This window comes from Anopheles cruzii, chromosome 3 (genome assembly GCF_943734635.1).
Source record: "Anopheles cruzii chromosome 3, idAnoCruzAS_RS32_06, whole genome shotgun sequence".
Lineage (NCBI taxonomy): Eukaryota > Metazoa > Arthropoda > Insecta > Diptera > Culicidae > Anopheles > Anopheles cruzii.
In genome coordinates, this window is record NC_069145.1 from 50991348 (window position 1) to 51016017 (window position 24670).

Sequence of the window (24670 nt, forward strand, 5' to 3'; positions counted from 1 at the left end):
ACCTGAAGAATCGCTCTGCAGTGAAAGGAGATGTATACATTTCATGTACGACCAGGGGCACTGTTGCCCCCTTAGGGAAAACAAAATAAGAGATTGCGGAAACAAGTGTCACATGCAGTGAAAATCCCGTCACAAAAAGTAGTAACAGTATTACTGTGCATAAGAACGTCATAACTCATTCAGCTTAGCTTATTCAGCTTATTGCAATTGATTTCCAAAAAAAGACTCTTTAGTAAAATGTGTTCAGCTAGAGAGGGATTGGATAGGGAAAATAAAATCTAGTTTAGTTATTTTATGTTCCTGTGCACCGTCATTTGGCGGTTGAATATCCTGGACCGCGTGACTGTTACGCATTTAGTAGTAGTGGAATGACTGAGTTTACGTAACATTTGTGTTTTATGTTGTTATCATAAGACGGAGACCTGGTCACTATTATCATTCGACTTCGACAGCATTGACTCGATACGGCAGAGATAGATGAACGGTAAGATAGGCATAGATACAGTTGTGCGTTCGGCTCGACCAATACTCCAGGCCACCGTATGTCGAAAAAGACTTGTCGAAATAGTCTGTACGGCACAGCTGAGGAACGCAACACAGAAAAGACGCTTCTAAGCTACGTATAGAGCTGTCAAGTGCGTGTCGTTGGTTGCTGTTTCGCGTTCTGCGCTCAAATTGCCGGTTGTTGCACACTTTTTGACCTAATCATTGGCATTGTGCGCATTTTCGTAGTGTGCGACAGTCGAGACAAGTGTTTATTGCTGTGATTGTGTTTAAGTGTTTGTCATTGTGAAAGTTTTGGAGGTACTCGATTTGTGAATTACGCTTTCCCATCCGGCATTGGTAGTTATAAAATATTCATCTACTTGTAACTACTGCTGATCAAAGAAAAACCATATATCTGGAGAAGAAAGTTTCCTACTCTCAGGTAGTGCGTTTCGTGGTATTTGTCGTAGCTTCATTCTTCATCATGCTAGTAAATGCTATAGGAGCCGACCATCTAAGCGGCATCGAAGAGGAGACCGACATCTACGAAGCGTTTGCTCCTCACGTCGATACAACTAATATTTCTATTTCAACGGACACTCCGCCAGGTGAGTAAATTATCTTATGTACAATGATTTATTATTATCAGGAATATTTTTTTTTGATTTCTAAGATGTCGTGGGTAAATATCTTAAACTTCTTACTTTAAACTGGTTGTCTTATTTATCCGAATAAGGTCGCTTTGATAAGCATTTAATTATATTATGGCTGCTTCTTCTGTATTTGGCATTAGACATACCTAGGATTTACCCTAGGATAGACTTTGTTCACGTACCTGGAAAGACTTCCGGTCCTAGGGCATTTCTAACATGTGGTGCTGTAGTTTCTCATAGATGTCTTTACGTGGTGATATCACTTTCATGTTTGATGAGACATTTTGACTACAATTGTAATTAATAATATACGAAATAATATAACAATAACAGAAGGGCTGTTGGCAGTAACTTGGTGACTGTCGTGTACATCTTCAATTATTTTCGAACAATCGCAAAATAAGATTATGATATTATCGCAAGATAAGATTAAGATTAACATTTATGGCAAATATATTTTTCTCTATCATTTCTATACACGTTACTTGTATCAGCTGGTACTGGTATAGTCACGTGACTTTAACATAGGACAGGGTGCGCCCTTTTGCACTCGTAGAGTGTACAGCAAGTATGTGTCGTGAATCTCTTGTAAATGTATTTTATTATTATTATTAGTAAAGTTTTGTACGCATGTTTATGCATGGTCAGAGTGCAGAACAGTACAGATTTTGTACAGATTTCCCATAGAAAGTGATTTGTTGATCTCGGTATAAACGATTGATATAAACGATAAAAGTCAGCAACATAAATACTTGAAGAAAACACAAGTTGAACTACCATAAATAGAGTAAACCATAAAGGAACCCTATAAATATAAAAAAAAATTTTTTTTATTTATTTACTATTAGAACGGACAGATCATTATTAAGGTAAAAAACTTATATAAAAAAACTTAGACTTTAGAAAACTTGAAGTAACGAGAAAAGTAACTAAGTAAGTAAGAAAAGGAATGATTATAACTTTGATTTTGCTATTCGAAGAAAGGTGGTTGGATAACGATAGTGAATCAAATCCGCAAGTTTAGACAAGTTTGAATTTGTCAAGTCTAGACCTCTCGAGGCGATTGTATAGGTGCCTATCACTACACACATATTACAGCTTATGCTGTACAACATTCTTCAAGGAGGATGTTTTTATCTTCATTACTGTTCCACAAGTACAAAAACCGATTAAAGGAAATTATTTATAGCATCGATTTATTTTACAGAACGTCCCTCCGTGTTTTGGGAAAACGGCAAATACGCAAACATTTAAATGCTCTCAGAATAACATTCCTAACTGAATCGGTGTGCCGAAACTGTCCATAGACGCTTGCGAACTTTACAGGACAGTGTTTAAATCGTGTCTACTATGGCCGCTGCGATGCTCGTGCGTAAATACTTTATTATCCTCATGCTTCCAATGTAGCCAGAATTCGATGTCTGAGATTAAGGGGTTACTGTCATTCCGGTTGCCAGCGCTCAATCGACCGACGTTTTGTCTTGGGGCCGGTGACCCGCCTTTCCGCGACTAACGCATCACTCCCTATCTTTTTTATTCCAATGGGGATCATCACTGCACTGCGCGGTTGCTCACTGTTGACCAGAAAATAAGAACGTGTTGATGATTCTCGACCGTATTTACCAGATTTGGCTCCCAGCGACTACTGGCTGGTCCGAGATATCGAAAAAATGCTCACCACTAAGAAATTTCGCTCGAATGAAGAGGTTATCGCTGAAACTGAGCCCTATTGTGAACAAAACGTAAATTTTGTTTATTTCAGTCAATCATGGTTGCAGGATAACCACCGTAGTGATGCATAGGGCCGATGTCAAAGATCTTCGCCGGAAACGGTTCCCTGCTTTCGCCTTGACCTCGTGCCAGGTCAGATTTTAATCGACTGCCCCCATTTATTGAGGGCTTTCGGTTTATTTGGTAAACACAATATTATAGCTACTATTACGCGAATAATTGTGTCATTGGGATTGCTTTTATTTGCAGCGTCCGATGATTTTATGGTGTCAATCTTATGAAAGTTGTATGTATGTTAGGATGAATTTTAAGTATGTTGAATTAGGTTCTAAACAGTACCCAAGAAAATGCAGCAAAAATTGAAGGTTAAGATAGTTGGATGCATCTATTAAATGTTTGGTTTTGCAAACGTTGTCAACGGCAGTATGAAAAACAAAGCAATTGATATAGAAGGTTGAAATTATCGACTGATAATTTTGTTGTTCATAAGTACATTATCTGAACAAAGTATGCTTTCGACACGAAAAAAAAAAAATTTAATAATTCAACGTCTCTTGCAAATACTAGGGCAGTGGTCCCAAACACGAGGCCCGCAAAACAGCTTTGTGTGGCCCGCGGCCACTTCCGCAGAGTATATAATTACGTTATACTAGTCAGGATAGTCAACAAAAAATCACAAAAAAATACTTCTTGTCGGTTTCGCTGCCGGCACAGAAGTGACCGACACGATTTATTTCAAATCCAAACCAAATCAGGGTGCGTAAAATTTAATGAAAAAACATTTTCTTTATGTGGTGCGGCCCGCTGACTAGCTGTTACTTTTCTACTGAGTATAAGTTTGAGACCACTGTACTAGGGTGTTTATTAAGTTTTGCCGGTCCAGATACCAGAGAGCGCTGCTATAAGCCTAACTTTTTGTTTGTATGTTTTTACACTTTTCATATGAACGTCTGTGAAGTTTCATTTCAATCGGTCGCTTAATTGTTTTTTATAAGCCATATAGTGTCGACATGTCATAGTATTTTTTACAATGGAAAAAATGGAGTATCGTGCAGTGATTAAATATTTTTATAGGTTTAAAAGCAAAGTAAAATTATGAGCGAATGTTGAAATTGTATAAGGACTCTGCACCTTCGATTAGTACATTGAAAGAGAGGTTTCTGAATTTAAATGTGGTCGTAGTAGCTTTCAAGACGATCCACGTCAAAAACGTCAAAAAACAGACACAACATCGGAAATCGTAAAATAATATAGGATATCGTTTTCGAAAATCGTCGAATCATTGAAAGAGATTTAGTGTAAGGCCTAGCCATCTCATTGAGCAGTATAACCAGTATTTTGACTGAAGTATTGGGTTTTTCAACAAAATTTGACACTTAATCGATAAGCATGTGTCAATATAATAAAAATTCATAGTTAAAATTATAAAAAACTTCACAAATTAGAACTTACATTCTCCTTACGTTTGTAAACAAACGCTCGTTGTTACGTGTTATGTGTTATGTTTTACATGGTCCGCTGAGCCACAAAGCTTTTGACACATGCTTACCGATTAAGTGTCAAATTTTGTTATGTTACGTTATTGTTATGCACAGTCTGGCCTCCCAGTAACATTTTAGACTAACTGAAAGAGAATATTCATGAAAAAAGAGCAGGTTTGCAGAAGAAAAACATCCTCTTTCATCAGCACAATGTCACAAGAGCGTTTTGACAAGGCCAAAAATCCATGAATTAAGGTTCGAACTGTTGGAGCATCCACCGTATTAACCCGGTTTGGCCCCTAGCGACTTCCATCTGCCTTCAGACCCAAAAAAAAATCACACGTGAAAAGCGTTTTTCATCAAATGATGATGTCATAACAGCTGTGGAAGCGTATTTTGAAGACCTTCCAGAATCTCACTTCAGGGACGCAATTATTAAATAGGATTCTCGTTGGAACAAGTGTATTGATGTTCAGGAAGACCATACTGAATAATATAGTATGTTTCAAACCATAAAAATGTGTCCTTCTTATCGAACGACAAAATTTAATAACAACAACAATTATGCACTGACAACCGTTTTTTAAATTTTCTATAACGGTCAACTAATTCTGGTTGTCTGTGTCCTGTAACATTCCAGGAATTGCTTTCACAACACAACATTTATTTGAACTTCTTTGCTCAGCAAATCCGCCATGTTTGCTTTGAGTGTTTTGACTTTGACAATAAACAAATATTTTAAAAACTTTTGAAACTATTTGAGGCAAACTAGATCTCATAATATCTTATAGTCTGGCAAAATTTGCGGAAAAAATACTTTTATCAAAATATATTTTCAAGCCATATTTATCATTTTTGGTCGAATGTTTTCTTACAGCTGTTACAATTTAAAGAAATGAGGGTTTTGGTTTTTGTAAATTCATTTGTAAACATTTAAAATAACGCTGACAAAGTCGTAGAGTTTTTCATATTTTATTTAATCAGCAAACTGTAACAATTCGAACTTATTCCGCTTTGCAAACAAACCAACGAAGCAAAGATGATGTACATTCAGATGATGTTAAGCTTCGAATTTGTAAACATTCTACCGATTGTAATGTAACGATTGTACAACTACCACCGCAATGATTACCATACTTTGCGCAATGGGCTTGTAATCTACGCCATACTACACTAACAAAACGTCGAACATAGAGCACCACCGTTGAGAATGTGCGTGAAAACCATGTCAAGTTACACATCACTCATACATGAGTTGTTCCATCAATCTCTCCTGGCGACTCTTGTTACAATCTACAAACCGAATCAGTCAATCAATAGAACTCTGGCTCTAATGGTCACGCGTGATCGGTTTGTCGGTTATTGGGAAAACAATTCCTCGCCATTTCATCTTCTTTCGTTAACGCCTCTCGTACCTCCCCACCGTAATCCGAAGTGGTACACACGCATAATGTCGAGTGAATTGATGACATCAGCCTGTTTCTCTCGAATTGCATAGCTACTACGATTATTTTAGGTTCAACGAAGCACACCTTTTTTATTTTGAAACTATTGAAGTAACTAATTAACGTTTTTCATTCTGCAAATCCAACATTCTATTATGCATAATATAGGCGTATCAAATGTGCTATCAAATGCCAGTGCTGCGCAAATCACTAAATGCGCCTGCGTGAAGGGGAAAACTTAGTAAAAGGCGACTTTAGCGTATTAGACATGAAAAGTGCATATTCAACTTAAAAGATTTAAGGGTATGAGGAATTTGAGGAGCAAAAAGAGCTCTAACAACGTATAGAAGGTCTAACATAAAGCTGATGCCAATGGCAGTCATATAATTACTATCTGTGGCAGGAATGATAATGCGTAGTGTGCTTACTTTACAACCATTGTGCATATATTGATAATAATTTGATTAGTTTGGGAATGTGGTGTGACATTATAAAGGAATAACAACAACGGTTGGGTAAAGGTGGATCATACGCTTAGTGCAACATGCGTATGATCGGTGTTGAACGGTGTTGTGTGACAGACGAGAATAAGTGATAGAAAATCATAGCTGTGTTGTCAGATTCTTGCTTTCAAAATGGTTGCTAAAACACAGGATAGTGTATCTCTCGATAATCTTAGTAAACGAGCATCGGTGTATATAGATCCCGATTGTGACTTATATTTGGAGCTACAGTACTTGCAATCATCTAAGCTTACAAAGTGCACTTGCTTCGATATACAATTGCTGACATCTAAAGGTATGATGACTATTTTCAGATTGTAATGCAATACTTGCTTGCTGTTATTAGAGTGTGCCTGTAAGAGATAATACGATCTTTGATTGTCAACATTACACATGTATATTCCGAGTCATAGACAGTCACATATACTTTCGCTATATTGACTGATGGTGACTGGTGTCATATCTAATGATTCAATAGGCAGTGGCATACTCTTGATATCAAAGATAGTAATGAAACAATGTCTTTGAAAACCTTGAGGTAATGCTATTGTACATTTCACATTTGTTTTTTGGCTTACATTATTGTATTTGATTTATCATATTGAAATGATGTTTTCTACTTTTTTAATCTGTTTTTGTGCTACGCAGGGAAAAGGCCAAGTTTAAAAAGTTTTCAAGACGTACAAGGTTTGATTCAGCAAGGAAAAAAACGGGAAACGAAGATAGTGCTAAGAGAAAATTCATGGTCGACCAATTCACCGATTCGTTCACAACTATGGCCGGCGTTGTGTGCTCAGCATCACGTTGGCAAAACTATGTTGGACGGGTTCTACTGGGACATGGTCAACCAGGTAAGATGTACTTTGAACTTTTACGAATCGGCAAATATAATTACACATCCTGAAAATTGTTTCCAGGTTTTCGGAACGACCGAGTTACCTGACAAACCGATCATGCTGCCACCGTTTGTTGATTCCACGCACTGTCTACCGTATCACCTAACACGGAAAGGTCGTGCAGTGGCTGATCGAGTTGTTAGCGTCCTTGGTTATGCTTGCCCGGACATTACGTATAGTCCAACGCTCTACCCCATCACTTCCATATTATTACATTTCATGTCGGGTAAGTCTTCCAAAAACCGAATGCAAATAGTTCAAATATTGGTAATTCAGTTTTTTAGTTTTTTCCTGAGTGAGGTTTTTCTGTGTTGCTTATATTCTTTATGTGTATTTAACGATTAGAGCAGTCACGGCTAGCTATCGCCCAAACTTCATGTTCGTAAGATGCAGCGATGCTACTAGGCAAATGACTATTGAAAAAAAAAACAATCAATCTCTTCATTGGTATAATACTAAAAAAAATGACAATGTACCCAACTAACTACTATTGTTGATACCGCACATAGGCAATAAAGGATTGGTGTAACCCACAACAGTGGTAATGATAACATAATGATCAGTCAGTTTTGATTTCGCGTCCAAAGTTATACCTAAATCGCGAACCACGTCGTCTCGAGAGACAACTGATGAATCAATGCGTTATGGAAACTAGACCAAAACTGAAATCTTAGTAAAAGAGATGATGTTACATTTGCTGACGTTGAACACACACACTGTTGCACTCACACCAAGGTACGAGACAGTCAAGCAAAGCACGCAGAACATGACAATTGGACAGACAGACCTAACGAGCCAGGAAAATTTGTAGATTGTCAGCATACATTAAATGACACTCTGAAGAAATCCAAAAAGAGGGGGCATTGATGAATGACTAAAAACAAAAGCGCATCAAAATTGCTTCAAATCAGTCAAACCATTTCACGAGCGACGAGGATTTCCCCAATTTGGCAAGCTTAGACGTCATAATGAAGTGTGAAACTCTGTCAAATGCCGCCTTGAAGTCAGTATATACAGCATCCCCCAGCAGACCTCGGTCAATATTGGAATAGCAACCATTCAAAAAATTGAGAAGGTTCGTCTGGACGCATCTTAGCGGGATAAAGCCACGCTGCTGCTAAGAGATGTAAGACTTCGACCAGAACACAGGCTCAGTAACAATAATTTCTCATAGTTTGCTACAAGCACAAAGGGTGGATATGCCGCGAAAGTTCTCAACACATTTGTTGTTACCTTTCTTATGAATAGGAAGCGCCTAAGATTCCTTCCATGAAGCAGGGAATGTACCAGACACGAGATTCGAAGAGACGTGCACTTCCTAACCAACATCTTGAGGGGTCATTGATTGTAATGGAGGGTTCGTTGCTCTAAGCCGAAGGAACGACACTTGTTCCACATTTCGCAAGCGCCACCGTATTTACACCAAAAAACATGATGGCTCGAATTGCCATCTGCGAAGTTTTGACCAAACGGAACAAAATCGACCTATTTCTTGAAAGGGATGAGGAATGGGATACATACGACAATACTGTGTAAAAATAATTGTGGTCTAAGGGTGGTGAAGGGTTGGCGCGGGACTAACAATCCCGTCCGTAAAAATTAAAATGTTACAGAAAAAGAGCATCAGAGATTAACATTGTCTCTGGTGCAGGCCAAGACTGCTCAGCGGTTGTAGCGCCAAAAGAAGAAAAAGGGTGGTGAAGCAGATTAACCGGCGGCCAAACCAGAAATAACGGCTGGGAAGGTTCTACGGGATATATGGTGGGACTTGAAGGGAATTGTTTATCATGAGTAGCTTCCGTGTGGCTTAATACTAAATTTAGATTGCTACCGTCAATTACTAAACCGTTCGAAGCTAGCAATTGACCAGAAACGACCAGAATCGGCCAACAGAAGAAAAGTTGTGTTCCATCAGGACAAAGAAATGTTACGCACGTCTTTAGTGACTCGCCAAAAAGTTCGGGAGCTTGGTTGGGAAGTTTTAATGCATCCAACGTCCGGACCTTCCACTAAGCGATGGATACCCTTTTCGCGCATTACAAAATTTTCTGAGTGATGAAAAATTGAGATCAAGAAAGGATTGTGAAAATAGATTTTTCGAGTTTTTCACCAATAACGACCAAGCCTTCTACAAAAGAGGCAGTATGAAGGCACTTTTAAGAAGGCAACAAATTTTTCAACAAAATGTCGCATATTTGACGCAAATCGCACCATTGGAAACCTGTTAAATATAGTTTTGAAATTCACCCAAAAAACGTCGATTTCTATTTCGTCGAAATTTCTAAAAAGCCAACCATTCAAACCATATGAGATGAGGAGCGTCAACGTGACTCCACCGAACAAATTCTCTCAATTCACTAGGAATTATGCGCAGTTGAGGAATAACGAAGTATGCACGAGAGAGACGTTCGCGTAAACAAGCAATTAGCACCCAAATATGGTATTGTACGGAATGTGAAATATTGAAAAACTAACAAATCTAGAAAAAAATCATTGGGAATGATAAGAATGTTAAAAAATATGATAATGACATTGCCTGCTTCAGTTCAGTACTGGGTCAACAAAAGTAGTTTTTGTTGTTACATACAGTAAACGGTGCTTTAGTTTGTTCGTGAAAGGTAATATGTGCTTACAAATAGGAGCAGTTTTGTGTTTTCGCATTTGGTACCACCACCATTCCGGATCAGGGTTCCAGGTTAACAATTGGAATGAAATTTTGATTATTCATGTTTTAACGTCGTGGATTAATAATACGAAACTAACATCAATATCAATATGTTCATGTTTCACTACTCATTTATACAGGCAAAAAACATAGACGATAGAAATCAACCCATAAAGTAGATTAAGCCACGGTGTATCTGTGTGAAGTGTTGAATCGAACGAGATATAATAATTTTCTTGCCAGCTGGCAAAATCATGTCGTTGGATGTCAACTCACAACAGTTATCAAAACACATTATCTTCAAAAACACAAGCAAACCGAACATCAAAAATTGACAAGAAAGTAAAATTCTTGCTTCACTGTAAACTTCTAACCCATAAGCGATAATTTCATGTTAATGGTGGTGATACAGTTGAAATACAGGTTCAACTTGCATTAAACGGTCAAAGCAGATTACTACACGCTGATCTCCCTAAAGAAAAAAAGAGAACGGGAGAGAGAGAAAGAGAGAGAGAGAGAGAGAGAGAGAGAGTAGGAAACATAAAGAACTATCTTCTTCACTTCATTTCGCTGACCTTAAGGCTGATTGGCAAATATAAGATCTCTTGCGTTTAGGATTGCAGAATAGACTCTCGATCCCCCAATAATACAGTGGCTAGTGAAAAAAAGTTATGTCCAAGAACAGAAAAGATTTAACGAAATACGAGGATGGAAAATTTACTTCAGACAATCACAAATCAATCAAAAACATTCTATAAGTTGTGTAAATGATAGTTTTGCTGTATTTAGGGATCCTTGATACAATTGATAAATTTTAACCATCGTCCTACATCCTACGTCGGATGACATGTAAAAAATGTGCTTCGTTACCCTCTGACACAATTTGAATTTGATGAATATTTTTGACGGATAGGGTTTGTAGTTGAGACGTTCACTATACTTTTGTTCGCTTTGATGTTGATTTCTTGCCATCAGCTTTAATATGTAGACGATCTTGTGTTGTTGAATATTTTTGCAATATCCTTTTTTATCGCTGAAACTCATTTTTATGATCATTTAAAGTTCTTCATTGATTATTTTATGATATTTCGATGGTTTTGCCATCTTACAAGCTCAGCAACAGTAGCAACTCAGCAACAGTCTTGTGAATGCTTCACCGTGCATTTCTCAGCCTTAATTTGGCATTTTCAATATGCAATCATGTAACAACTCAAGTTATTTTTACTCATAAATAACTAAATCTATTCTAGTTGCTTTATTACCGAGTAAAACGAAGGAATTTGATATGAAAACTGAAAACTTCAGCCTTCTAACTCAAACAAAACTTATTTTCGCGGAGCTCAAATTCACCTATGGCCACAAATGACCGAAACCAGTCAACGAGATTAAATCGAAATGTGATTTAATCGTTCTAATTTTGCGCTTAGAACGCCAAAGTAACCTTTTACGTCTCATAAGAGCGATTCAAAAAGAAGATATTCTCATTTTATTGACGTATTTTTAAAATGCTCAATAGCTAATCTTCTTTTCGCTATCCACTGTATTTGAAGCACAAACGATTTTCCCTAGCGTTTTTGCGATTTCCATCTTGCGTTCAGTTAATTCATTTCAGATTTTGAGGATCTTGCACATTCTTGCATCCAATGCCGTTCTGTCTTTGATTACATTACGGATTATGTGTAAAAGCTCATGGTTTTTTTGGTTTTTTCTACACTCTTTTACAGAAGAAGAATGTTACCACTGTATGGCGAGTCTGGTTGCACCCAAAGAAAAAGTTTTCATTACGCAAACGAAGTTGTTGTACGAAGTGACTTGGAAAACTGTGATGCAAGTTGCCAAAAAACATGCGGTAAGAATTGGATATATTTGAAAATAACGTTAAATAATAACGAAATGATAATATTTTGCACAATATTGTTTCAGAAATCCTCCGTAAATTATTTGTCAAGCTTATGCAACGGTAAAAAACCAGAATCCATTTTCATGGACTGGTGCTGGTGGATCCTTGGTGGTTTACCATTTCCACACCTTGTGCGAGTGATGGATTGTTTTTTCCATGAAGGAATTAAAGTATTTTATCGTGTTTCACTGGCAATTCTAATTCTGTTTCACAAGCATGCTACTGCGAGCAATTCAGAATTGGATGCCGATACGATTAAAAATGACATCGATAATGCCCTTCCAAAGTTTTGCAAAAATATACCTGTTTCACCTACGAAATTGTTGCGAACGGCATTTAGTATAAGGGCACTTAGGTAAGTAGAACATGAACAGTATTGATGACAAGTGTGTTGTAAGAAATATAATATTTTTAATGTTTTTTTTGTAGTTCTACCTACATATCTAGAGTTTTCTTAAAGACTGAAATGCTGTTAAAAAGTAAGTCATTACTCAGTGGTACTAAGCAATTGGTAAGATCACGTTCTAGCGATAATTTGCCAACGAGTCAATCACAGATCAATGTACAAATGATGTCGCACACCTTAACAATTAGAGAGGTGAGTAATCAAATAATTGTTGACAGTTTTATGTGAGATACGGTAGAAATAAGAAAGTAGGAAATGGTGAAAAGTTCTACTTTTTAATTGCCTTACTTTTATCTAAAATAAATAAAATTGCTAACATACTAAGTGTCTCACTGAAATAGTAGAAATGCACAATTTTCCAAGTTTTTGAAACTACCACTATCGTTAAAACAAACTTTCCACAATGATTCGTGTTATTTTTTACTCTTTTTTCTCTCGTAATGTGAATCGTTGTTATCGTGGGTGTATGATCACAACGGATCACATCACAAAAACCACAACGGATACCACAATACTCGGTTTATCTGTTCGAATTATATGCTGGCTCACCGATGATCGTTTTCCTTGATGAATTTAATGCTATTTGAAACAAATCGAAAGCACAGAAGTACCGTGAAGGTTTAGATACATGTCGTGCAATGGTATGAAATGAGAGTTATTTTTCTTTTTTATGTTCTTGGATGTATGTTGTATGATATGTGTATTGTATGAATACTACATCTTGTGTGATTGTCGTTATCCATACCTTGATATTTTACTGTCATATTTTTCAACATCATCCAACATTTGCCGTTTGTGTTGCAAATGCTCTTTCAAAAATTAATTATTCAGCCTTGCTCTTCTAATGGGTATGAACAAAACAGAATACTCTGCTTTCCGGCATGTATGCAATAACTTGTTTTCCTCAGCAATTGTTTGTATTGTCGAACACTAACATCTCACCGAATAACATTCAAAACGACTTGAGAGAGTCTAGGTTTTAGATATTTCATTTTTTAGAAGGATTTTTGACATGGGTACAAATAATATGCCAAAAAAGGGTTACATTCACAGATTGATTGATACATATGTTCCCTTCCTATGGGCAAAATCCTGAAATATGTAATTTTATATAAATTCTTTTATTTTCTTCATACATGCGGCTCTTGATGGATTTGACGAAAAACAACTGCGATCGATTTCTATCTGGTTAAAATATTGTCATGAACTACCGCTAACTTGTAACTAACAACATAACAAAAAACGCTGCTCACAAATGTGTATCAATACGCATTGCCTCGTATTGACATCGATTTTATTATAATACATTGTACACTACTTCATCTTTTGTTACTCAACAACGACATCAACCAAATTCTTCATTAACAAACAGGGTGCCCACTCACCTGATGTGCGAGTGTTATCCATGGGAGTTTTTCCTATTCAAGCAATAAAAACTAAAGTGTGTGATCAGGACACTGTAAGTTTTCACCGATTTCGTGAACTCAGCCTTGATTAAAAATGTAGAAAATTATTTAATTAATTTTCCCATGCTCAATAGATTCTGAAGTGAAATTACAAGTTCTTGTTGTTCTTGTTTTTGCATTTTTATAATTACGTTGGAGTTTGCATTAAATTATGTTTTCTAAAATTATGAATTATAAACATTTATAATTAAATAATTATAAAACATGCATTTGTTTTCTATATGTTTAATGAGATTTTTTTTAAATATGGTCTTAGAATTATAAATTTTGAATCAGATTACAAAAGAGTAAACTATGTATGTGCACGTTAAAATATACACTTTGACACATTTGGACATTAAATTCATCTAAAATTTGATTTATAGTCGTTACTAATCACGGTTGCATCTTATTGCTTTGTTTACGTTGTTAAATATGTCCGTATCTTATTATTAAATTTGAATAATTAATTTTATTGTTAATTTTTTTATAACTATTTAGTTTGTAGTTTATGATTTACAGCCTTATTCATCATTAAGTTTTTTGTTATTGTGTTTAATTTTAAAAGTATGATTGCTCGTTATAATTCATGCTCGACTATGACTTTGCTTGTATAATATATTATTTTGTATTTTTTTATACTTGGGTTTTGTGTAAACACTGGTGTGATATGATAGCTAAAATAATCGAATTGTGAATATGTTGACCGTCTATTTGATAGCTCTTTACGCTTTGGTCTTGGCTGCCAGTAAGAATTACGATGTATCAGCCAGTGTTATTGTACACAACAGAAGAACATGGATGTTCCTTGACGACGTTCTATGTTCGAGTAGAACAACACGAACCCACTCTTCTAATGATCAAAACCTGCAATAACGAGGTGAGGAAATTTCTTCCTTAAAATTTCAACAAAACTAAATGTAAAATCAATCTTCAGGTATTTGGTGCTTATTGTTCTTCGCGCTGGTATGAGCGAAACCTGAAAGATGACCGTGGACAGCGACAAGCATACTTTGGGACAGGAGAAACTTTTCTTTTTTCACTTTATCCAGAGCGTGCAAAGTATCCTTGGGTGGGTATTGAAGGTGACACAGGCCTGGGTCATGCGTCAGAACTCTTCATGGCAGCCGACTCTAAGATGATAACTATAGGAGGAGGGTAAGCTTTTATCAAACACTGTTTTCAATACACCCCTTCACGTTGTTCTACATCGAAAATCACACTTGATTCTTTATCTTTTACAGCGAGGGTCAAGCTATTTGGATGGATGAAAATATACGGTTCGGGAAAACCGATCGCTGTCAAACTTTCAATAACCCTCCGCTTTGCGCTTCCGGTGATTTTGAGATTCGCGTACTCGAAGTGTACGGTTTTGTAGGAGCGTAAATATTTGATATAAGAAATGGCGTCAGTGCAAATCATATTACAATGGTCCGATACGAAAATATTCAAATAACCTGTCAAATATTTACCACCTCCGTATGTTGCTTCAAAGCAAAGGTAGATAATATAACTGTGTTCGATTTGATATTTAAAGCTTGTGACCAAAGCAATGTCAGGGTTGACAAGTTAACCATTTGCTGATAAAGTAGAGATAAACAACCAGAACAATTTCTTGGTTTGGTGAAGTAACACGTTCCTTGAAATAAATTCTGGGCAGTTTTCAGATAAATGGTAATGCTTGGATGTTTATGAACCTTTAATTCATTATTTATCCGGTTAAACCATAATTATGTCACAAATTGAAGTTGTTCATTTCCATTGTTCACTCATTGTTCTGTGAAAGAATATTTGTATTCTAAATTATTCATCGAAACAACTGTTAGTATGTTATTTCGTTTAATACATTAGTATGTCCCTTTATAATGGATATGCTAGTTGATTAATTCTTTATTCAAGAATAATAAAGCAAATAAACTGCGTTTCGTCAGGTGTTAAAGCACTTAATCAGATAAATGAAACTTAATTTATGCGATGCAACGAAATACACTAGCCTTAAAGTGAATAAAATGGCATACCTATATTTAAGATTGTTCTTACAAATTCTGCCCACATGCCATACTGAATGAATTATCGAACAAACCGATAGCTGATGATGCAACGAGATGTTTTCAACTGAGTAACCAAACTCGAGAGATTGTTGTAAAATCTCATACTCATGTAATATTAAATTTTTATGTTAAGTCATTTTTAAAATAAATTTCCATATCGTACAACGTGTATCCATTGTGAACTTGTGAAGCGTAAAACCATAACAAAACTCTTCTTCAAACCTTTCATCTAATAATACTTTTCTTTCGAGGTGATCAAACATTCATTCAAGAATTCAAGAGTTTGTATTTTAAATAAGTTGAACCGTTTTCTAAAGGGCACGTCGTAATATTTATTGATATTATTGTAAAGTTCAATCACTTATGATCAAGCATTGTATGACGCTCACTACATGTCTAAAAAACTCTTTGTGGCATCTAATATCACTGCAAAAAATGTACATTTTCCCAGCAGCATGCAACGACATAGAACTACAGCAGAAATAAATATCAATACCAATTGTATTCACTAACATAACTAAACGTAAAATTTCACTAGAAAAATATACCTTCGTATCGTTATGTTTGGTTACGTATGCTACACAATGATTTTTACTGAGACCAAGATAAGGGTAGTTCGCAGAAATAGCATTTTGTATGGGTCATAAATATGTTGAAAAATGTAGGGAATTGTTTCAATGTATATAATAAATTCATCTATGCTTTCATTTATTGTATGTTACACACAGCTATGAGCGCTATTTGAAATCCATTGTCAGTCGAATCATATAAATTTAGTACGCGAAAGACGCATGTCAATAAATGATATCTACCAAAATTCGGAATGAGACATTAGTGGTCTTGAATAAGTTCTGAACTGCAAATTCACCAAAATGAAATGAGATGAGATGAGATCATAAATCTAGCAGCACTGATGAATGTATCTATGGTGTTTCGCTAATGTTAGCAACAATAATACCATTTCTTGATGGCAAAATGCAAATCGTTATATTTTTGCTTATAGCTTCTAAACCAAAACGATCAAACGATAAAAAAAGATAAGCGAATAAGAAAAATTGAAGATTATAAGGAAAACAAAGAGCATAAGGAATTGGCAGCAAAATAGGGTAAAACGCACGGCTACCATATTTATTGTTTCAATTTTTCCGAATGCTTAACGGTTGGCTCAATAGAATCATCGTTCAACAGATAACAATATTTAAGATACGGCAACGAATCGTCATAAGACTAATCCTAGAGACAGTTTGATAAAATCACAATTTGTTTGCTTTATAATGACTGTCAAAGCCATTTTTATTCCTAATGAAAGCATCATCAGGGTCTTCTTGGAAAGCTGTTTCTGTTAACTGATAAGATGTGCAGACATTTTTTTAAATTAAAGATAATTGTGATGATATACTATGTTTTGCAGATTTATAATATTTGGTGACCGATAATTATAGCTAAAGCAACTGTTATTATTTTGTTATTGTAAAAGATATAAATCGTTTTTCGAAAACATTATTTATTGGAGCTTTGGCTTTTGAATTTACACTGTGCATATGGCATGGAATAATAAAAACATTTGTTAGTGCAAGATTCTTCTTCATTCGTTTTGAAAACATCCGAATAATTCGACGGAAAGCCTTAAACATTGTGAAACCAAACCTAGAATCCACCTTGCTTTCTCAACGTCATTAAATTTATGTTTACTTTTTTGATGTTTAATTTCACTTTTCTTATACTTATATCTTATTTCTTATTATCGTTCATAAAAAAATAGTAAAAATATTTACTAGCTTGAACAATGACACTTTACGATGAGCATTATAAAATATTTTGGCTATATTAGAAATAAAGAAATACTAATGATTCGGAATATAATTAACGGGAATTATTTAATATTATTATTAAAACGAACCCGTTACAGAGAACGACAGAGATTAACATTGTTTCTGGTGCAGGATGTAAGACCGTTCAGCCGAATAAGAAGAAATTAAGTAAATGATTTGGTGTTAATGAATTTTACTGCGAATGTACGAAATTCTCCTGGTAACGACTTTTTTTAAATATTGGCTATCGACGAGTTAACGTATAATTTTCACTCGGACGAAACTCTTCGCGGAAAACGGTAACACGGTGTTTTTTCGATGTTTTTCCGATAAAAAAACCCACGATCTGTCAACAAAAATTTGAACTGTCATTGTTTTATTTTGTTATTGTTTTTTTTGTTGACGATTTTCTTTTGATTTGGAAAAACTTTTCAAGCTCAATCCACTTAAAACATCCAACTGCAAACTGCAAGTCGTAGTTGTAAAAAATGTCTCACGGACATTCACATGGGAGTGGTTGCGGGCATGAAGCTCTTGGCATCGATAACGAACTAGAAATGGGTTTAGCGTACAGTTTATACGAAAAAATTGATCTTTCAAATGTGGAGTGCTTGAACGAAGAAGTGGAAAACACGGGCAAAAGCGTTTTCAAAGCTTACAACGAAAGATTGAACTATGATAAGGTCTGACCATGTTAACGCTAACCATAATATGTTTCATTGTTTCATTGTTCGTATATTCGTTTTTCTATTAGTTTGTTACCAGCGATGCAGATGAGGAACTCTTATTCAACATACCCTTCACAGGGAACATAAAGCTGAAAGGAATAATCATTATTGGTGCAGACGATGATTCCCATCCCAGGAAGATGAGATTGTTTAAAAATCGTCCGAAAATGACATTTGATGCCGTAGACTCCACACCGGATCAAGAATTTTCGTTGCAGAAGGATACCAGCGGTTTAATTGAATATCCAACAAAGTATGTTACTTCTTACATATCACGGCGTTTTATCCGACTAAAGCCAACACACGTTTGCTTCTTTCTGATTTCTACGATAAGGGTTGTCACATTTGCAAGTGTACATCATCTTTCGATACACTTGCCGAGCAATTATGGCAGCGATAATACTACGGTGTACTACATAGGCCTAAAAGGGGAATTTAGTGAAGCACATCATCATGGCGTTACGATCTGCACCTACGAAGCACGAGCAAACGTTTCAGATCACAAAGGAAACCTTTTCGATTCAGTGAATCATCGTGTTCAATGATACGCCACTTTGGACACATGGATATCATCCAATTGCTGTGCAAATACATCTGTTTAAAAGCCCCTGATACGGTTGAACTCCTTTTATAAGAATTCTATGAGTTTGTTTCGAGTATCGTACAGTAGAGTTAATTGTAGAACTTCGTTGTTCTAACTATACAGACCGATAGTAACATTTTGGAAAGATTTTAATTAATTTACCATGAAATGAAACGTACATTGCGTATCTTTTGTCTGTTGGTGTTGTTTATATTTATTTCATGATTCCATCGTTACACGATTTCAGTTTGTTTTCCTTGGAACCCAAATTTGTTGACAGAATGTTTACCTAAAGCGCAGAAAAACATGTTACAATATTCATTAATAGAAACTATTATTGCATACGGACATTTGTGTTTGATATGTTTCCTTGCATGATGTTAAGCAGAGATCTTCACCCTATTCTGTTGGCAGAATGATCTTAAGTGAATTTTCTGCGAAGGGAAATAGTATTTCTTCACTTTTTGTTGGAAGAAATACTACAAGATTGTTAATAAATAGTTGTTACATTGACGTGAGATTACGTAAAACGCGAGACCACTCTTAACTTAATGAGATTCCTGCGCTTATTGACTACAGTTAGGTTTTGTATTTTATCCCGATAAATTTGTTTTCTGTTTTCTATTCATCTATCGCATTTTAAACGGTTTTTAATGTACTATATCATTTATCCAACGTTGTGCAAACGTACCGATGTTGTAAAGTCTCTTATTGTATGAAACTAATGAATGAAATAAGTGTAAATTCGATTCGTTAAACAGCAAAAATGCATGAAAATGCGATAATGCATTGTTCAATCTACATGTTTGGTTGTTACATACAACTGTTTGGGAAAATGCGAATGTCTACATGTGACGGCAACATTTAATGTTATCGCATAGATACATCATTGTTATTTTGCATTAGGGAAATATGAAAATTTTATCGGTATGGATATTTTTGTGTTACTCTGAAGAGTTTCATCTCTTCAACTGTGGAACACGTCAACAGTTACAATTTGCTGACTTTCTACTTTTCGTGTTCACTTAACACGGTTTTACTTTTTAGGTTCATAAAACAATCGGAAAGGAAGAGCCTTTGGAGTGATAATCTCGTCGTCATGTAACGATACACCACGATCGTCCCATTTGGATTTGCTTGATTCTGTCACATCGATTGGGATCAGCTCAACATCTTCCCTCGTGGTGAGCAAACCCAAAAATGAATAGTTTATGGTGGATGTTGTGCGATCGGATGATGGGTTTTGCTCCGTGGTGTACACTTCCACACCACCACCTTCTGGAATGTTTCGTTCAACAGCCTTAAGATCGGTGATTTGTTGCACTTCATCCTTCAGTAGCTCAGCATAGAGCACATCATCTACGTAATACATTGTACCGAGATTGTAGACAAATACCTCAGACTCAACGATTTGCGCATTGTTGATGGTAGCATTGTTGTCGAACAAACGTCGAACCTTTATCGGCATCCCGCCTACTGTGTCGAACACCTCGCCATCTTTTAAATCGCGATCGTATAGACGTCCTCGAACGAAATGGCTCAGTAACATTCGGATACCTTTTTCCGAAGCAAATACACTGTCAGGCAGCAGCTCAAAACTATAGCGCTCGAATGCCTCGTCGGTTGGAACGAAAAATGTGTAGTTTGAGCCAGAAATGAATTGCGCAACCTCAGCTGTATTTAGAAAGCGCGTAATTTGCGTAAATCGTGTGTCACGTTCCAATGCGAGGAAGGAGTGAGAAAGAAATTGCGCACCAAACCACGGGAAAGCCAAAAGGGGTGGCGTTTCTTTATCCTTATGCATCTGTCCAAGAAAATGAAAAAGAAATGGATGTTAACCTTTCTCGACTTCATGGAGCGCGTATATAACATGGTTACCTGGTGTAGCCGAGACACAATTGCTTCGGATACGAAAAGAACTTCTGATAAAATAAACACCTCGACCCCAGTGGAGAGCGTATAATCGGATAAAATGGTAACATTGTTCACATTTGGAGATGCTAAAACATAAAAAATATAAAATAATGTTTTTACTAGCTTGTAAACTACTTCCTGGTGACGCGAAAAACTTACGTTTATTCTTAAGTACAACGTACTCTCCACCAAGAGTCTTGAAACGTTGTTCTGAATAAGACATTTGCAAGTCAGCCATTCGTAGCGGTTGCTTCACGCGAATGAAATGATTTCGCAACACCGTTTCGGTAAACTCCTGGACACTAAATGGGTAGAATCCCCAATCAATCGGATGCCAGCGTTGAAAGGCGGTGTCGGACGGAATAAGCACCATATATGAGCTGTCGTCAACTAGCTGGCTGAGATTTGAGCTGGAAAAAAAGTGCTGGAACACCTTCGTCCCCGATTTCATGCCAACCAGGAAATTCATCAGATGCTGTCCAATATGGTTCTCCTTGTTGTTGGCGACTTCTTTAGTTGAGTTTTTCATTTCCAGACGTTGAGGCTCATTGTAGCTAAAGATAATCAAGACAACGGAATGTGAGATTTGGTAGGATTCTTGACTAGGAACGGGAAACAGAAAGCTTTACCGATTGTTCTCCTGAATATTGCGTTTGTTTAGTTTATTTGTCGAGGAATTTTGAGAATCTGGATCCGTCAGGTTCCCAACAATAAACACTAAACTTAGATGCTCCGTTATATGGCGTTTAGTAAGCACCTTAGCACTTTGATTTATTTCATATGCCATGAGCATATCGATACAGGACAGATTAACGTGAACTGGGCGCTGATTGATGTTGATGTAGGTGTTTTGATCTTTCACTTCCATTAGGGCTCCGGGAATAACATGTTCTAGCAAAAATTCTCGTATCTTTGGGGAACTGTTTTCAAAGGCTTTTCTGTCAATTTTGTCAGGTATAACCAACGTAAATGGAATCCCTGCAAAGGAAGAGGAATTTCAAGATTTTCGTCATTACTTTGAATTAATCATAAAAAATGTCATAAGATTGTCCACCTATCATATAAAAATATGGTATTTAATATCATGTGGTATCGTCATACTGATACACAATATTTTTTGTTCGATCGCCGTCAGTTGTTACCTATTTATCCAAATCATTAGTTATTGCATAGTGCAGTGTACGTTGCTTAGTCTGTGCCTACTTTGAAGCGTGTGGGTTTGTTGATGGCTTCAGTACATGTTGCTTTACGACAAAAAGCATTCGTTCAACGTTACTTTCACAGAGACATGATTGCTTCTGACCTACATTTGCCCACGGCCCACGTTATTTGTGAGTGACCCACACCTCGTGCCAATGTCGTCTAACTGTACCAACGCGCACAGAATAGTTAATTAAGGTTCACGTAGCGATTACTTTCAATAACAAACTAATATTATTTTACAAGATTTGTTTTACTTCGTTGGTGGTGTTTTGTTAAGAAAGAAAAAGACAGCAGTTATATGATCTATTTTAAGCTTTGCGTTATAAGATAAACACTTATAAGAAATCAGGATGCTTACAAGTTTGAATCTTTGTAGCATTACGTCTACTGAAAATGCATAGTGAACGGGCAGTTCATGCGCCTTCACACGCCGGTCTGTTTTCTCACAAAGAAATACTAAAAGATTGGCCAACGAATTTAATGGTTCTATTGGTAGTTGGTTATTGGTTGATTATAAGCTATGTCCCTTCGCAAGGAAGGGTGGTTAATCTGGTTCTGGTGTGGCTGATACTAGACCCAAACTGCAGACTGTTTATGACCAGGAAAAGTATAATTTTTGTCTCGAAAAATGCACCGTAACTCACTTACCTTTTACAGTATCATATCCTTTGATCCCCGTCACGTGCTCTTTCCAAAGAAGTTCAAATCGACTGGCTGCCGGCCGGTACTTTTCCGGGACACTTTCGTGCAACTGAATTGTCGATAGATCCGGAAGAATTTTCTTTCCCAGCGCCTCATGGTTGATGTACCCAACACTTACTACTTCTTCGTCATTAGCCGTTGCGTCTTTCCAAGGAGTTGTGCAAAACAAGCAGACCAGGGCTACCAGTAGGTGCCATCTGGAACTATCTTTTCGTCTTACATTGGTAGACATTATCAGTCTACAGGCTAATGTTTTTTGATTACCAATGTTAACTTTCAAGGCTATGTTAACGATTCGTAACCACTTCACGGTGGATAGCCAGTTCTGGAAGCAATCTTATTTGAACTGTTTACATAATCGTTCTGTGCACATTACATTGATTCACGATTTCTTTTTCAGCAGCGTTATTTTGTTCACTGCTTTATCGCACCGTTGTTAGTAGATCGATGGACACACCAGCACAAACGCACAAAAAAAGTTTAACATAGGACCTGTCACGATTTGTAATAACTTTTAGCACAGCAGGTTTGGTCAAGTTTCATAGTTATTCTAAGAAAACAAAAATAAATACACATATTGATGAATATGATTGAAACTCATACTATGATGAACATATGAAAAATGTCTTCAATTTTCATTTTGATACACATTTTTCTTTCTTGTACATCAACTCACTTAGATCAAATATCCACAAATGTGTTCTCCAGGTTACTACTCCGCAAAGTGCACGTTGTCGCAAAGGCAATGCGATCTCGGTTCATCCAATCGCATTAATCATCAGCATAAATGATCATTCTTTGTCTGTGGTGATGCAACTGCTAAGACCGCTTCAAATCAGCCCACTAAGTCCACTTCGACATGAAACGGTTGAGTAGGGTATCGGACGTGCGCACTTTCCAAAATTCCTTTTGTTGCTTGCTTGAGGACGTCCAAGAAGCTAGTAATGAAATGGCCAGCAACGGTCGGCGTTGTGGTCAGCGATGTCAGAGTTCGCTAGTGGTTTGATTATCAACTTCAATTGAATAATAGCGAACGAAGAATAAACTGCTGGAGCAGAGCGTAGGAAATTTATGTTCGCAAGATGAGCCTATTGGATTGAATTATTGGGATGAGACTCTTATCTGCTTAAAGCTTTATCTAAACATAAAGAATACGTTTTAAAAACGTTAACAACAAAGTTAAGGAAAGGAAAGCAAACATATTAATTAAAGACGTATTATCATTCAAAATAATGCAACCATGTGTAAATACTTCAAACGAATATCAAAATTAATATTTCAAAAACAGTTTATCCATAGTTTGAGAACATATACTTTGCTTCTTTCAACTCCTTGTACAACACGAATCCGATGTAAACTTCACCAATAAGTTGATTTTGCTACACGTCAATTGTATAAGCTATTTTGAAGATTGTTTTGTATAAAGTTAGTGCGGATATACGGGAAGAATTCCTTATTAATGTCATAATACCTACCTAAAAGTTTGTAATTTTCATCTGTATTGTTAACTCACTTTGAAACTGGTTCAGAACGCACTAATGTATTGACATATTTTCTAATGGAAGCCTTCTCAAGGAAAGAATCTTATAAGGTATTTCAGGTAAGTATACCTTTACAGCATAAAAAAGCTGTCCTTCTATGATTAGGTTTCGTGGTTGACTGAGGAAACGATACAAGCCAGATGTTGATTTTATTCGCTGCCTGTGCCGGTTTCACGGTTTCGCCCTACAAGCGTGGCCGAACCTTGTCTCACTCTGAACAGTGAGATAATCAACCCATTACAGACCAAAATGTTGAAGGTTACTTTTTAGTCGCCGTTAGATCAATTTATTTTAAAATTCAAAGTTGTTGGACTATAACTAAATACATATTTGTTGCTACGATGATATAAAAATGGGATTTAAATGAATTTTGCTTCTGTTATATATTGGTTTTTGAAGAGCGATGCTGTAGAACCAAAGCAGCATTTTGTTGGCTTTCGTCACGGTTTGCGCCTAAAATAACTAAATAGATACAGTAGGAACACGATCTTAGGTTTTTACAGGTGAGGGACAAATAGAGCTTATG

General features: G+C 36.4%; 3 protein-coding genes across 10 annotated transcripts; 2 read left to right on the forward strand and 1 right to left on the reverse strand.

Annotated features, from left to right (window-relative positions):
* The first annotated feature begins 266 nt into the window (after positions 1–266).
* Positions 267–17226, forward strand: LOC128273818 (GTPase-activating protein skywalker). Of its 8 annotated transcripts, none has more exons than XM_053011869.1 (11): positions 267–1076; positions 1304–1336; positions 6948–7150; positions 7217–7421; positions 11585–11709; positions 11784–12115; positions 12190–12358; positions 13539–13625; positions 14333–14491; positions 14549–14769; positions 14856–17226. In XM_053011869.1, exons 1-11 carry the CDS (start codon positions 971–973, stop codon positions 14995–14997), a joined length of 1782 nt encoding a protein of 593 aa, XP_052867829.1. In that variant the 5' UTR covers positions 267–970; the 3' UTR covers positions 14998–17226. The 8 variants fall into 8 exon arrangements, with proteins under 8 accessions (XP_052867829.1, XP_052867827.1, XP_052867832.1 ...); XM_053011866.1 differs by lacking the exons at positions 267–1076; positions 1304–1336 and adding exons at positions 5685–5701; positions 6265–6594; XM_053011868.1 differs by lacking the exons at positions 267–1076; positions 1304–1336; positions 13539–13625 and adding exons at positions 5698–5788; positions 6265–6594; positions 12772–12807.
* Positions 17227–17900: 674 nt separating this feature from the next.
* Positions 17901–18892, forward strand: LOC128274171 (PITH domain-containing protein GA19395). Its single transcript, XM_053012280.1, has 3 exons — positions 17901–18156; positions 18228–18454; positions 18536–18892. Exons 1-3 carry the CDS (start codon positions 17962–17964, stop codon positions 18744–18746), a joined length of 633 nt encoding a protein of 210 aa, XP_052868240.1. The 5' UTR covers positions 17901–17961; the 3' UTR covers positions 18747–18892.
* An 87-nt stretch (positions 18893–18979) lies between these two features.
* On the reverse strand, positions 18980–24175 carry LOC128274170 (uncharacterized). Its single transcript, XM_053012278.1, has 6 exons — positions 24079–24175; positions 22550–23153; positions 21328–21676; positions 20858–21252; positions 20663–20784; positions 18980–20588 (listed from the first exon to the last, which is right to left on the reverse strand). Exons 2-6 carry the CDS (start codon positions 22833–22835, stop codon positions 19821–19823), a joined length of 1920 nt encoding a protein of 639 aa, XP_052868238.1. The 5' UTR covers positions 22836–23153; positions 24079–24175; the 3' UTR covers positions 18980–19820.
* Positions 24176–24670: the final 495 nt, after the last annotated feature.

Coding starts and splice junctions, on each gene's coding strand:
- LOC128274170 (XM_053012278.1), bottom strand. CDS start 22,835: ATGTCTACCAATGTAAGACGAAAAGATAGTTCCAGATGGCACCTACTG. Junction 21,677..22,549: donor AGGATATGATACTGTAAAAG/GTAAGTGAGTTA, acceptor CTTCCTTTGCAG/GGATTCCATTTACGTTGGTT. Junction 20,589..20,662: donor TTGTGTCTCGGCTACACCAG/GTAACCATGTTA, acceptor TTTCTTGGACAG/ATGCATAAGGATAAAGAAAC.
- LOC128273818 (XM_053011866.1), top strand. CDS start 6,432: ATGGTTGCTAAAACACAGGATAGTGTATCTCTCGATAATCTTAGTAAA. Junction 6,595..6,947: donor ACAATTGCTGACATCTAAAG/GTATGATGACTA, acceptor TGTGCTACGCAG/GGAAAAGGCCAAGTTTAAAA. Junction 12,359..13,538: donor ACACCTTAACAATTAGAGAG/GTGAGTAATCAA, acceptor ATTAACAAACAG/GGTGCCCACTCACCTGATGT.
- LOC128274171 (XM_053012280.1), top strand. CDS start 17,962: ATGTCTCACGGACATTCACATGGGAGTGGTTGCGGGCATGAAGCTCTT. Junction 18,157..18,227: donor AAAGATTGAACTATGATAAG/GTCTGACCATGT, acceptor TTTTTCTATTAG/TTTGTTACCAGCGATGCAGA. Junction 18,455..18,535: donor TTAATTGAATATCCAACAAA/GTATGTTACTTC, acceptor TTCTACGATAAG/GGTTGTCACATTTGCAAGTG.